Here is a 13,467-nt window from a genome sequence, read left to right as displayed (position 1 = left end):
TTGCAGAGTGTGGTTGGAAGGAAAAGCACTTTGATTTAGACTTTGTGCTAAAGTAAGCAGGCCACGGATCCAAACTTGCGTGAACAACACTGTAAGAAATGATAAAAGGCATGTCAAACTTTGGGTTTGTTTTGGTAGCCTTTCTCTGAACCCTTTGCAGTCATATGTTGGGCCCCTCTCAACATGGAAAAAATATCTCTTCTGTTCAGATGTCGGAAAGTGTCCAACATGCATGCATGCTTGTGTTCGCCGGTTATTTGGGTTGATAGTGCCAGCTTTCTGGAATTTTTCCAACTAATAAGTGCACTTTGCAATGTCTCCCGACACTGGCAACATTTTTTTTCCTTCCTGCATGCTCAAAGAGATTTTTAGCGTGATTTGTAGTGTGAAGCGACGACAAGATGACGGCGTTCTCTGCATGTTCGTTTTATGGACAAAATTCACTTGAGTTAAGTGAATTGGATTGTTTTAGTGGTGTAGATAAATATTGTTCGCGATTGAATGGTCAGCAAACGTCCTCAAATGAGAATAATTTAAAAGCAAGTGACAATTAGGACCCTGCAGACCTGCAGTACAAATCCTGATCTTCACCCAGGAGTACTTAAGAGTGCTACCACAGAGTGCCAAAGTACTGTTCAGAGCCTCGGGAATAAATGAATTTTCAAAAATAAATCACTTAAGTGCGTTTGTTCATCTGAGCGCTTTTTCTGCGTAGCGTGTAAATGAGCGAATTTGTGCCTGTCTTGAACGACCACAAAGGGTTAAAATGAAAAGAAGGAGGAGGAGGAGGAAATAGCTTTATTGTGTGCCCTGCGAGTTGGTGGGGAGGGCCAAAGGCCCCGCCTAGAAGACGGCCAGGAGTTCGTGGGTCCTGGTGGCATCCTCGGCCCTCTGGACGGCCCATAGTTGATCCTCGAAGGCGGGGCTGAGCAGTGCGGCTTCCCAACGCGTGCGAAGGCTTTTGCTAGAGGCCTTGTTCTCGTTATTGTTATATATCCCTCGGCATTGTTCCAGAGTGGCTCTGGATTCACATGTGTTGCATTTGTCCGTTAGAATCCGGATATATGATATGCGAGACCGCTGGATTTGGATACGTACTAGTTTGTAACTGCCGCCATGCGACAGACTGCTTTTTTGTTAATTTTGCATGAGGTCGCGGGAATAGGCCCCTCTTTAACCTACAGCGTTTCATGATGTCATTATATGTGGTCATTCTGTCCTCCCATTCCCACTCTTTACCGCACCGTCACGTCCGGAGGGTGTCGGGGCGCCACTTGCGACTGCGGCTTGGTCTGTAAGCCCTCGAGCCGCGTCGTGTGCCGCCTCGTTGTTACCGTCCTCCGTGAGGGTGAGAGCAGGCGTCCATGTGATGTATATCTTTCTGTTGCAATTTTGGCGTCCTGCAAGAAGAATGCGTAGTGCCTCCGGGGAAAGAAAATTAAAATTTAAATACTCGCCATAGACGGCTAGATAGATGGCAAGATGCACAGCAGACATCGTAAGTGTAGTTCCATTTCTGACAAATCGGGCAAAGAAGACAGCCTCGTACAGGCAACATCAAGGTAAAAAAGCAAAACAGTGCAGGCTTTTGCACTTTCCAAACAAGAGGACAGTTGAGTAACCTGTCAAGAAGCTTGGTTGAAAGTTCGTCTGTGCACAAGAAAACATAATGAGGCTTTCTTTCACACTTAATCCTTTCAGTGTTTTTTTTTTTCCGAGGTGGCGCACCCCCAGCATTCGCTTTTCTTCTTGGACATTAGAAACCGAACACCATTGTTTATTTTTGCTTCTGTACTATCTGAAAAGAAAGATGCAAATAATGGCAAATGCATTATTGGTATGGTCCTCACATTCATACCTTCGTTTCCTGTCTACAACCTCGTTTCATTTGGTGCACATGCTTCCATGATGCTGCCGGCGTGTCAGAGTCAGAATGCAATGCAGTTGAAGTGGCTTCTTCTTCCGATAACAAACTTTCATCTTTGGAGTTCGAGCTTGGCATGTATTTGTAGTTGGAAGAGCCACCACTCTATTTAGGAGTGAAGGTCTCACGCGAGCAGCCATCTCAAAGCGGTCACTCATCCATGCTCAAGGAAGGAGCGCTTTCGTTTACTTGTACTCAACCAGACAAAGCAACGAGGGCAACAGGTGAAAGGGACACGACAGAGGGCAGAGCTGTCCTGTAGAAAGCACACCAGCGCCTACAAAGGGGCGCGTTTCGCACCGCGCTAGCAAAAGCCTATACTGAGCAAACCCACAGAGAGGAGAAAAAAATTATTCTACAAACGTACTACAGATGGCAGTACTACCTTGAAGCTCACCAACTTTGTCTTACTACACACATCCGAGTGGAGAGACTGGAGAATGTATGGGTGTGTCAGTGACATGGCTGGACAGAAATGTGGAAGTGTACTGGGACGTCGGTGACACTTAAAGGGTTAAAGGAACACCAGAGAGTTACACTGAATCAATCGAAAATGATGAAGTATTTTCCCAAAGTTTTTTTGTCATTAATTATGTGGTACTAGGTTAGTTATTGGAAGAGAAAATGATTACAGTTTTAAAAAATTTCAAGCTGGTGCCATAGCATTGGTTTCTCAATATGAGGACATTGATTTCAAAGTACTTTTTGTACTTTGGCCATACTGGCTCAATAAGTTCACTCGTTGGCTACTTTAGAATACAATGTAGTCCATCTTTTACTACAAGAAATTAACTAAGCTTGGGCAGATGCCGCCAGAATCATGACATCACCGCCAGCTGATTTGAGAAATCCATGGTGGCGCCACCACATGTCTTTAGGTATCGCATTTTTTCTGGCTTTCAAATTTCTCATATGGAAAAGTCGGAACCCTATTTGTAACGAAAGTGAACAGCAGCTGCCCAGGGTAGTCAAGTTGAACAGTTCCCACTAGCAGCTTTTTTAATTTGGGACCAATGTAAGCCTTGCCGTAAGTAATGAGCCAAGCTTCTTGCTGATGGTCCACTACTCAAGTTCTATCCCAGCTCCAAGCGAAACAACCAGTAATTTAGTTTAAGGGCGTACGCTGCAGATCACTCACTTGCATTCCTGTCTCATTATAGTTATAGCTAAGTTCACGCGGCATTCACATTTCTGTATTCATATAATGTTCTGCATTTTATGCCCAGGAGCTCAGCCGGACCTCGAAGGAAAAGCTGGAGAAGATGAAGGCGACCGTTCAGCAGTCCAAGGCCTCGGTCGAGGAGCTGCAGGCCAAGACCAAGGACATGAGCAAGCTCATCGCCACGATGGAGCGTAAAAAGGATGAGGTAAGGCCTAGAGGTGTCCTGCACTTCGTGAAGTGCACCGTCAGGGCTGATTTTTCAACACTGTCTCAGCACTCCCTGGTGTTTCACTCCACAATTGTTCTTAGTCTCTCCGTAATCAGGATGTGCACTATCTCGTCGTGTAACATGACAGTCACCGTGATGTGTCTGTTTTAACCACTTGGGGGCCCAAGACGACTTACCGTATAAACCAGAATTAGGTCGATCCAGAATATAGATCGACCCCTGATCTTGACTTGGCCAGAAGATAACTCACAATGGGCTAAAGATCGCTATAATAAGACGAAGGACGACTTTAGCTGCTTTCTTTCCGGGAAAAAATATCTACCTGTATTCTGGCTTATACAGTAGCTCGTTATGACAAAGGTTGCAGTATCTTGTAATTTGGCACATAAATAATATGCAATGTCTTTTGCTACTTTTTGTTTCAACAATAGCAGTAAAAGTGCTAGAGGCATTCCTGGTATCATATCATTTAGGAAAAAGAAAAGGCCACAAAAATGCAGGCCTGTAAAAAGAAAAGTCTGCATTTTTCATCAATTTGTCACAGGGTTGACCTGTGAAGGTCACATTCTTTTTCAAAATATGCATCCCCCGAGAGCAAAATTTTGTTATTGCTGATTTAACTTCTTGAGAGTGACTTATTTTGAGAGAAAACAAGTAAATAATTTTTAGGTAACAACAAAGTGAAATTTTTGTTTAATCTGTACAGTTTTATACATGGCTTATTGTTAAATACATCTATAAAATGCCGTAATTAGTCTTTAAACAAATGCATTAATTATGCAACTTATGTTTATGGTTTGACACAACTGGGGCTCATATTTTGAAACATTCAGTGTCATTTTTCATATTTATCGTGTGTTGCATCAAAGGTGCTATCCGAGCAAAGACAGCAGTGCGGCAGACTTCCGAACCAATAAGAACGTTCGGAAGACTAAAATAGAAAAACAATAAAAATGACGGGTATCGTTAGAGAACACGGTCCCAGCGACGCGCAGCCACAGCAAAAGTGAGCCATGCCATGTGAGCCTCTGCAAGCAACCTGAGTGGTGCCCACCTGCTAGAAAAAAAATTAAGCGAGCGAGATACTTGCTGTAATCAAATGTTAGATAGATTGTTAACCCTTTCAGCGTCAAATGTTTTATTGCATATTTAAAATCTTCAGACTTACATATTTCAAACAGAACTCGTGAATACAGACGGGCTTACATAAATACTTATGATAAGAATTAAAATAGTAGGTATGCTGAAACAGATATATTCTTGTTCGGCGCTTGTAGTCCGGATGAGAGGAATCACTGCTCGTTTAACTTGCAACAGAGCAACCAGTGCATACACCCATAGCATAATCGAACTTTGTATGTGAGCGCACGCAAGGAAACTTGAAAACAAACTTTTGTGATATATTTACCATTTGTCTTGCCTATGTGTATATACCTTTCTCTATTGCAGCGTTTTCATCAGCATCATGATAAAAGAAGTTAACAATGCATTTTGTAAATATACTCTACATAATATGTTTTTCGAACCTCTTTACCATCGTGTACATCACATTTGTATTTATCTTTTGTACCTCTGTTCGTTATCATCGGATGTCAACTCAAAATTTGGAATTATTACTGCTGTTATTTATTTTGTTTTGGTTACTTTTACCAATGTTTACTTTGTATTCTCTTAGCCCCTCCCCTCTATAATGTACTGTGTACCTTGAGGGTAAAATAAATGAAATGAAATGAAACTACTGTCATGGCAGACATCATAAGGAAAGAAAAAAAGTTTTGATGGAAGCCGAGAGGTGGCAGCACAATAAGAACTTTTTCTAGAAGTTTTAAACTATATAGAACTCAATTTCGCTGCACATGGCCCATAACGGGGCTGTTACGCCAAATTTTCAAGCTTGAATAATGCATTGCATATTAAAATCGTACAAGCAACACTGTGTGAAATTGCACCCTAGAAATGAAATCGCACGCCTAGAAATGGCTCCATCATAGTAGCGAAAGCATATCTCAGGCTAAGCTTTTCCAGCAATAGACCCCTTTCATCACTACAGCACCTGACGGTGGGGTTTTTGTCAGTTTTGATTTGCACAGCGCTCTGGGATACAGGGTTCTTCATCTGTTAACCGGATTAGCTGAAAAATATACACAACTGGAGTCGCATTAACGAAATTCAACTGTATTGCCACATGAGGCAGGGACAGTTGGCGACAAGAAACACCAAATTGGGCGCTGACGTAACGTACGCTTGAGATACAGAAGTATATGCAGCATAAAATGCGTCGGTGTACAAATGTACGATATGCTGTGCTCACACTGCAGTCGTCAGTTGTGGCCCCTGAAATCGGGCAGTGCGCGCCGCATGATTTTGGAATTCGCTGAATTCACCAGCGAATCACTGTCAGCAAAGACGCTGCTCCACTTCTGTGTCCGCTCTCTGTCACGCTGCACGTGATTTAAGAGGTGTGTTTGCAAACAGTCACATGTAAATGAACCATTTGACCATCAGTGTCCGTTGGAGTTTTCAGTTATTGCCTCGGTATTCCTTTGCGGTGGCAGCGAAATTTTTTTGTATTGGAAATTGCATATGAACACACTTCGTTATGTTGAGGTTTAACTATAGTTGCACCGCAGAAAGTGTCGCATACCAGAAACAGTTGCACTGCGAAAAACACGGAGCAAGACTTCTATGACCGCACTACCTTGCGTAACCTCCACAGCATTGCCGACTGGAAAGTAAGCGACACAAGCGCTCGTCCTTGTGTTGCTCCTTTTCTTTGTCCCAGTTTGATTTCTGCACAAGAAGTTCGTTTAAAAATGAATCTGTTCCAACTAGGTCGACTCGCAGTTATGCATTAGAAAGTAGTAGCCATAATTGGAAAAGGGACTGCAGCGGTTGTGGTCTCGCAGTGGCACCAATTGGGCTGGTGTCAGTCGGGTTGTTGTGGTCGTGACATTGCGGATTGCCCGCTGATTCACAGGAGACCGGTGACAAGCTGGAGTCACTGGAGCGTCGCCTGAAGGAGTGCCAGCTGGAGGAGACCAAGGCCAACTCGGACCTGCAGTTCAGCAAGGGGCGCATTAAGGAAGAGCACAAGACACGCACGAGCCTCCAGAAGAGCCTTGATGAGGTACGCTGTCTCGGCTCAGTGCTCTAAATCTGCCGGTGTCTTCACTGCAACCGGTGCAGGTGTAAATTTTGTGTGCACCTGGCAAGTGGTATTAGGAAAAGATGAACTGCACGACGATGGCACAATATAATTCTGTGCCACCGGTGAATAAGTAGTATAGGAAAGACTGGAGAGATGATGAAAAATGTCAAGAGCTTATGTTATCGTAAGCTAGATGTAGTGTAATGGGAGCATTAAATAAGCATGCAGTTGTTGAATGGTAATAACAGTTGTCAAAAGTTAAAAAGAACATGAGTAATGTTGTTGTATTCTTTGTAAATGACAAGCCATAGTTGAGTAAACAAGCTACATGCTTGTAAGCAAAGAGAGCACAAGAACAATCTTTGCTGAGTAACGTGAGAAAATGGTGGCTTGCGACTACAGTGTTGTGCTGCTGTGTGTAAGGTTGTGGACTCCATTCCCAGCTGCAGCAGCCGCATTCCGGTGGAGGCAGAATACAAGAACATTCATGTTCCATGCATTGTGTGCACATTTAAACACCCTGTGTACCAAAATTAATCCAACGCTCTCCACCAAGGCGTCGCTCCGAGAAAAATTTCTGCCAGTAAGCTTGCAAAAAAAATTTTTTTTGCTTGCGTGCAATGTGTTGGTGGTGCCAGTGAATCTTCATGACGTCGAGCTCTGCAAATGAATGAACGGTAAGAAATGGTATCAAGTTGAAAGGAAGTCGTCAACTAAGAGCTCTTTCCTGTGTTAGCTATGCAGTTTCTGGAGGACTGTGCCGACCAGTATAAGTATTACGGTGAAAAACAAAAAACAAACAAAGACGAAGAAACACACGTCAACAGGACAGGCGCCGACTACCAAACCGATTTTATTGCTTGAAGGAGATGAGCATTCTACTGTATCTGTTGTTTTGCTGGCTTCATTAAGGTGCCTGCTGTATTGATTGTGGCTTAAATGCTCGTCTCCGTCAAAGAATAAAATCAGCTGGTACTTGGTGCCTGTCCCATTAATGTGTGCTACTGCGTCTTTCTTTTTCTGGTGCTTTAGTACTTACACCAGAATGTCTGATCAACCAGCTCAAACAAAAGCTCTGCTTCTTTGCCACCAGGACAAGACCGCCATAGCGAGCAAGGAAAAGCAGGTGGAGAAGTTGCAGGCGACGCTCGTCGAGCTGGCCGAGGAGAGCGAGAAGGATGCCGAGGCCATGGCCGCGGCTCACAAGCATTTCCAGGCGGTCAGCGCTGGCCTCGCGAGCAACGCCGAGGGAGAGGAGGCGACTCTTGCCGAGCAGTTGAGGGGTACGTGACGTTGCGTGTGTTGGCTGCAGTGGTGAACAGAAGGATATCGTATCTTACATTTTTTCGGCACACTGCTGAGGCAGCTGGCACTGCGCTGTTCCAGACTGCTAGCCTCTTGAGTGCCACATACCTACCGACTCCCGAATTTTTCATAAAAACTTGGGCTTATTCTGCAATTATATTGCGTTGTTCCACGAAATATACATCATGTCCGCAAAAAAAAGCTTTAAAGGTGTTGAAGGCTGGGGTGCTGCTAGATTGCTACAAAATGGATGCAGGAAAAAAATTGTGACGCTACCAGTGCCACTATTTTGTGGCGGCACAAGACGCAATACACTAGAGGGGTACTTGCTTTGAACAAGCTTATCCAGGCGATTTCCTGTAGAGTGGAGACTGGCTGGTTGATGCACCTTCTGTTGTTTTTGGCCATGTCCATGTAAATATTTGTGTGCGTGCTGTTTCTCATTTATCCAAGTTTCTGAAGTAGGTGAAATCGGCAGCAACGAAGTGATCTAAAAATCAGCCTCTGCTCTTTCAAGATTGTTGCTAATTGTGTGCCGAGTCTAAAAGTAAATCATTGCTTGTAAAGTGTCTATGTCTATCTGACAAGATGTTTGTGCACAGGCTAAATGTGCTATCGCACTCTCCCCCCTTCCCATTTGTAATGTACTGAGGATTTTTATTTATATTAAAGTTCACAAGTTGGCAGCTATGCATACACCTTATACTAATGCCTCTTTTACTAAATTCCTAGAACGTTGTTTGCTTTCTCATTTAAGCAACAATTCTTGTATTTAATGTCATCGCCAGGAGAGGGCACTCATAGCCAACCCTGCTTACGTTGTGCTCGGGATGTTAAACTTTTTCTATAAGGCAACATTTTGTTTAAAAGTGCAGTTTTATTTCTTTAGCTTGTATGTGCAGAAACATAGCATCAATTGTATACATCGCTAAACATTGCCGGCATCGGCCGCTTGTTGCTTTTATGATGTTAACAGATGTGAAAATAATCTCGGAGGAAACAGCACATGGTTTAATTTCCAAGCATTCAATACAATCTGCATAATAATGGGTAACCAACCCGCCCAAAGTTGGACGTTACTGAATTCATCAGTATTATCACTTAGCGACTTTTTTCCTGATGATTGTCTAAAGAAACTTACCAACACTGTTGAGAAGTAGACCGATTGTCCTACCTCGAGTAATGATGGAAACTATGTGATTCACGGTAGCAATATTCCTGACAGTATGTGGCGTCTGAATCCTTGGTCTTCCACTCACCTATGCCAGTTTCTCTAACTCGTTTGTCGAGTTCCAAATAGACAGTTTGCCTGCCACAAAATTTGCTTGAGAAAAGTATTGCATGCTCCAACCACCAATAGTCGTGAATCTGTTGACTGACAGAGAGCTAAATTTAGGTTGGTTGGTACGTACTTGGGCGAAAAAATGGCGCTTTAGAACAAGACGAGGGCAAACGCCACGAGCCGTCTGCTCTTGTCTTGTTTTAAACCACTGTTTCTCCGGCCATGCAAGTCAAAAGGAACGCAAGCTTGCATTGCTCACTTTTTCTGTGTTGTCACCCTCGCCATGCAGCGGCCAAGAGCGACATTGCGGAGGCCGAGACGGAGAGCCGCCAGACGGAGATGCGGCTCAAGCACTCGCAGGAAGAGGCGAAGAAGAAGCAGGCCGAGTGCAAAAAGACCGAGGCCAGCTACCAGAAGGACGAGGCTGCCAACCGCGGCATCGAGAAAGAGCTCAATGCGATAAGGGTATGATGGCAACTTGATTTCATACTAGCACAACAGAAAATTTTCTTGTGCTATATTGGGACACGGCAATGACGGGCGCGATTGCCACAGGAGCAGGTTTGCTTTGGGTTAGTATTGGATGCTACGCTGCTATTTAGTGCGTAAGGCCAAGAGTCCCATTGCCTCTAGCCTTGCCAGCAGCTCGTCAAAATGGTGGGATAACCGATAATTGTTATACCGGGTTGCATGAAAAAATCAAAATAGGGGAGTGGCAGAGCTGTTGTGAGAAAACTATAATGGCGGGGAGGCCAGTGCCCCTCCCCACCACCTTCGTCCATCCGGCTGCTGATTGTGTTGACTTGTTTAACTGCTTCCTCGGCGCTCTGATCATGTATAACGAGCCACAACTGTCGGCGTTAAAGAATGGCACTGCTATAACAACTGCAAAGAGGGGTCACGGGTGCCAAGCATTATGCGAGCTCCACCGAGGCATCGCGTTGGTGGCCCCATCAGGGGCCTTTTAAAAAATGCAAGAAGGTTGCCGCGGCACCCTGTCACCTTGAAAAATCCAAAAGAATTACGCTGAGACGAGGTCTCCACAAGCATCTCGCCACGTACTTCTCACTGGCTTGCACGAGGAAAGCCTATGTCTGTCAACGTTGCATGCTTTACGCGAAGCTTGCTGACATCCTTCTCCAAGAAATCCAGGTGCTCCACGTAATGTAGCAGAAGGTTCCTCGTGAAAATGAAGTTTCGGAGGGACTGAGTCATCTACCGGGCCTCCTGTGAGGACGACGTTCAGGCAGCCTGCTCTAATGCGTCATCGCTGCTGTCGTCGCTGTCGCTATTCGATGCAAGCACGTTTGCGACGATGGCCTCATCGATTAGAAGCAATTATCTTCCAAATCTATAGCTGTGCGCTTTCTTTTCACTGCAACGTTGTGCATTGCCGATGATCAGTGGGCGGATCAGCCGTCTTCCGTTTTGGCGGCAAGTCAAACGAGGCTGAGAAACCACATGGCCAGCAACAATTTCGAAGCAACCAACACACACGAACATGAGTGACTAAGCTGTTTGCTGAAATGCGGAGCCACCGAGCAATCTGGGAGCAGCACAGTTGGCACGGTCCATCCGTGTTTCAGAGGGTGGCACGGCGTTGAGCTATAGGTGCAGGCCATTCGTGTTCGGAGGCGTGGAAAAGAAGGGAGAGAGGTGCCAGAGAAGTCTTTATGGCGGGTGGTTTATCGAAGACCAATCTGCACAACAGACGAAATCGCAGACTGTGCATTACTTGTCTTGAGCAACGCTCCGCGTGCAGCCATCATTGCTGTTGTGCAGGTTGACCGTGGTCGGTGCCGATGGTAAAGTCGTGCTTTGCCACCTGTCAAAGATTCTTAAATTGGGAGAGTCACGGCGAGCATCGGCTCTTCGTTAAATTCGTTATACAAGTCACTTCGTTGTAAAGGCCCCGCACTGCACAGCTTACAATAGAACTGGGACAGAATTATTCCTGCGTTATACAGGTCATTTCAATGTAGAGGCATTTGTGGTAGAGGTGGTCGACTATCGAGAATTTTCTAATCAAATAGCAAAATGGCTGTGGCTTAGGTAAGGTTAAGCCCAGGATGCGAAGCATACTAGCCTTTATTTTAGTTGTTGAACCACTGTTTAGCCTGGTGAACTGCTGTTGCTTGGCTATATTTGGTTCGGCTAGACGAAGAAACAACTCATGCATTACTTCTTCGCCTTCAAGAGTGGAACGCGACAGCGTTCCCGTCGACCCGCCAAGGGGTGTAAGACAATGGGCTACAGGGCAGCGACTACGCGCCCCGCATTGGACGCGGTGAGCGTCGAGCAAAGCAGCGTTCGGCGCGGCAACGAAATGTGCGCCTGAGCAAGAGACGCACGCCTTAGAAACAGCGCGTTTCTAAGGCAACACCGCATTCACTAGAGGCGCTTTTGTACCGCTTTGAAGCGTTGTACTCGTGGCTCAGTGGTAGCGTCTCCGTCCCACACTCCGGAGACCCTGGTTCGATTCCCACCCAGCCCGTCTTGCAAGAGTTGAGCCAAAGCCACTTCTCCTCTGTCGTGACGTCACGGTGTCACGTGATTTCATGGTCACCGCCGCGCCTGAGGAGCTGGGTTGAGCCCTCCACTTCTCCTCTGTCGTGACGTCACGGTGTCACGTGATTTCATGGTCACCGCCGCGCCTGAGGAGCTGGGTTGAGCCCTCGTAATATGCTTCGCATAAAAATTTGTAACTCTCATACTTAGGCAGTTGTTACCAGTCATTACTCTCTACTGTCAGTTAATACTCTTAGAGTGAATAGTTCCAACAGTTTTTAAACATATTGCTTGGTTTCATTTGTTTGTTTGTTTACAAAGTTTTAGACAGTGGGCAGATTTGTTTGGTTCTGTTTATGTAGGCCCAGTTGAGCAAGCTGAACTATGAAGAAGGACGTGATGAAAACCTCCTGAGCCAGAAGCAGCAGCTGCAGCGGGAGATTCATGGTTTGCGACAGAACATCGACATCTTTGAAGCGAGGTCAGCCATCTCGCTTCCTTTTATTTTGCCTTCGAAGACATGGGCAGTATGCAGTGGAAAATTGAAGCAGCAATGCATAGACGCAGAGTCTGCAGGCACAGAGTTTCCTACGAACAAGACGTACCTACTTTGACTCGGTCGGCATGGCGAAACGTTATCATGCACGCTTGTAAACTCGTACCTGTATGTTGTATGCACACATGTTTAAGGCATTCAATTTCCATGAACAAAATTTTTGTATTTTGCAAATTCGGGCAGAGTAACACTTCAACCAATGCTCCTCTTAAGTGCACGCGCACGCACGCATGCACGCACACACACACTACATTTGTTGCACTTAACTCGAAGCCATTCAAGGCCTCGTCCTCGGGCACACTGTCAAAAGGTTCAGCCACTTCAGCCAGTCGCATCGCTGGGTAACCGTTGTCGATCTGAATAACTTTTACGCAATGTTGTAAGCATCTTGAAGCACGTCGCTGGCATTGCCCTTGTGGTGCTGTGTGCTCGAGACAAACATACGAACAAAGTTCGCATCATGCCTGAACCCACGCATACAAAAGCGAAATGGCGACCGGACGCCCGAAACACTGTGGCTACTGCTGGACTGCCGCTACTGATGATGATGATGATTGATGATGATGATAAACAAGTGGTGCTATAATTTTTTTAATGGGTAGATGTAGGGTGCAGCAGTTTGCAGGGACAACATAGCCACAATTAGTACATGACTGAGGTAGTTGGAGAAGTATGGGAGAGGCCTTTGCCCTGCAATGGGCGTAACCAGGCTGATGATGATGATGTAGGGTGTATGATGATGATAAACAAACGGTGTTATAATTTTTTTAATGAGTAGATGTAGGGTGTCACAATGTAGCCGTGACTGATGTTGATAATAAGCAAGTGTTATTGTTTTTAGGGGGTAGATGTTGGGTGTCACAATGTAACAATGAAAACAGAATTTTTTTCTTATTTCTTGTGTCAGAGCCATGGGTTTTATGTTTTGTTTAAGAAAAAACTAAACTATAACAGCAAATTAGTATGTGTGACTCAATCTTGGAGGTACCTGCACCATGGAAGCCACGTTAGTGGCTCTTACTACTTTTGCCGGGCTGCCTATGGAGAAAGCCCTAGGAGGTGACGTCTGTCTGTCCTTACAGTCACTCTACTGTTAAAAATAAGATTCAATTTCTTTAAAAAAATGCTGCCACACACGATTCTTTGTACTCATGAAAAAAGAAATCCGAGATGATTCACACCAGCACACATGGTTTTATGCACAAGTTGCATCATTGTACAAGACACCGATGAAAATTTAGGAAGAATAATGCATTTCGTCCACTAAAAATGCCATTCTAGACGGAACTCTGAGCGCTGCGATTGTTCAGGTACCATTCAGCATGAGCGTCAGCCGGCGCTCATGTGACATAC

The 13,467-nt window shown here is 45.1% G+C and overlaps 1 protein-coding gene across 1 annotated transcript in view; it reads left to right on the top strand.

Annotated features, from left to right (window-relative positions):
* LOC139055799 (structural maintenance of chromosomes protein 2-like) overlaps nucleotides 1-13,467 on the top strand; it is a 31,389-nt gene that overhangs the window by 4,042 nt on the left and 13,880 nt on the right. Inside the window, exons 3-7 of the mRNA XM_070533351.1 lie at nucleotides 3,151-3,291; nucleotides 6,293-6,442; nucleotides 7,557-7,746; nucleotides 9,340-9,515; nucleotides 11,921-12,039. Of these exons, the coding sequence (XP_070389452.1) occupies nucleotides 3,151-3,291; nucleotides 6,293-6,442; nucleotides 7,557-7,746; nucleotides 9,340-9,515; nucleotides 11,921-12,039 (776 nt within the window). The remainder of the gene's footprint in view (nucleotides 1-3,150; nucleotides 3,292-6,292; nucleotides 6,443-7,556; nucleotides 7,747-9,339; nucleotides 9,516-11,920; nucleotides 12,040-13,467) is intronic.

This window comes from Dermacentor albipictus, chromosome 2 (genome assembly GCF_038994185.2).
Source record: "Dermacentor albipictus isolate Rhodes 1998 colony chromosome 2, USDA_Dalb.pri_finalv2, whole genome shotgun sequence".
Taxonomy (NCBI): domain Eukaryota; kingdom Metazoa; phylum Arthropoda; class Arachnida; order Ixodida; family Ixodidae; genus Dermacentor; species Dermacentor albipictus.
The sequence above is the reverse complement of the archived record's forward strand: the minus strand, read 5'-3'. Positions and strand labels throughout refer to the sequence as shown.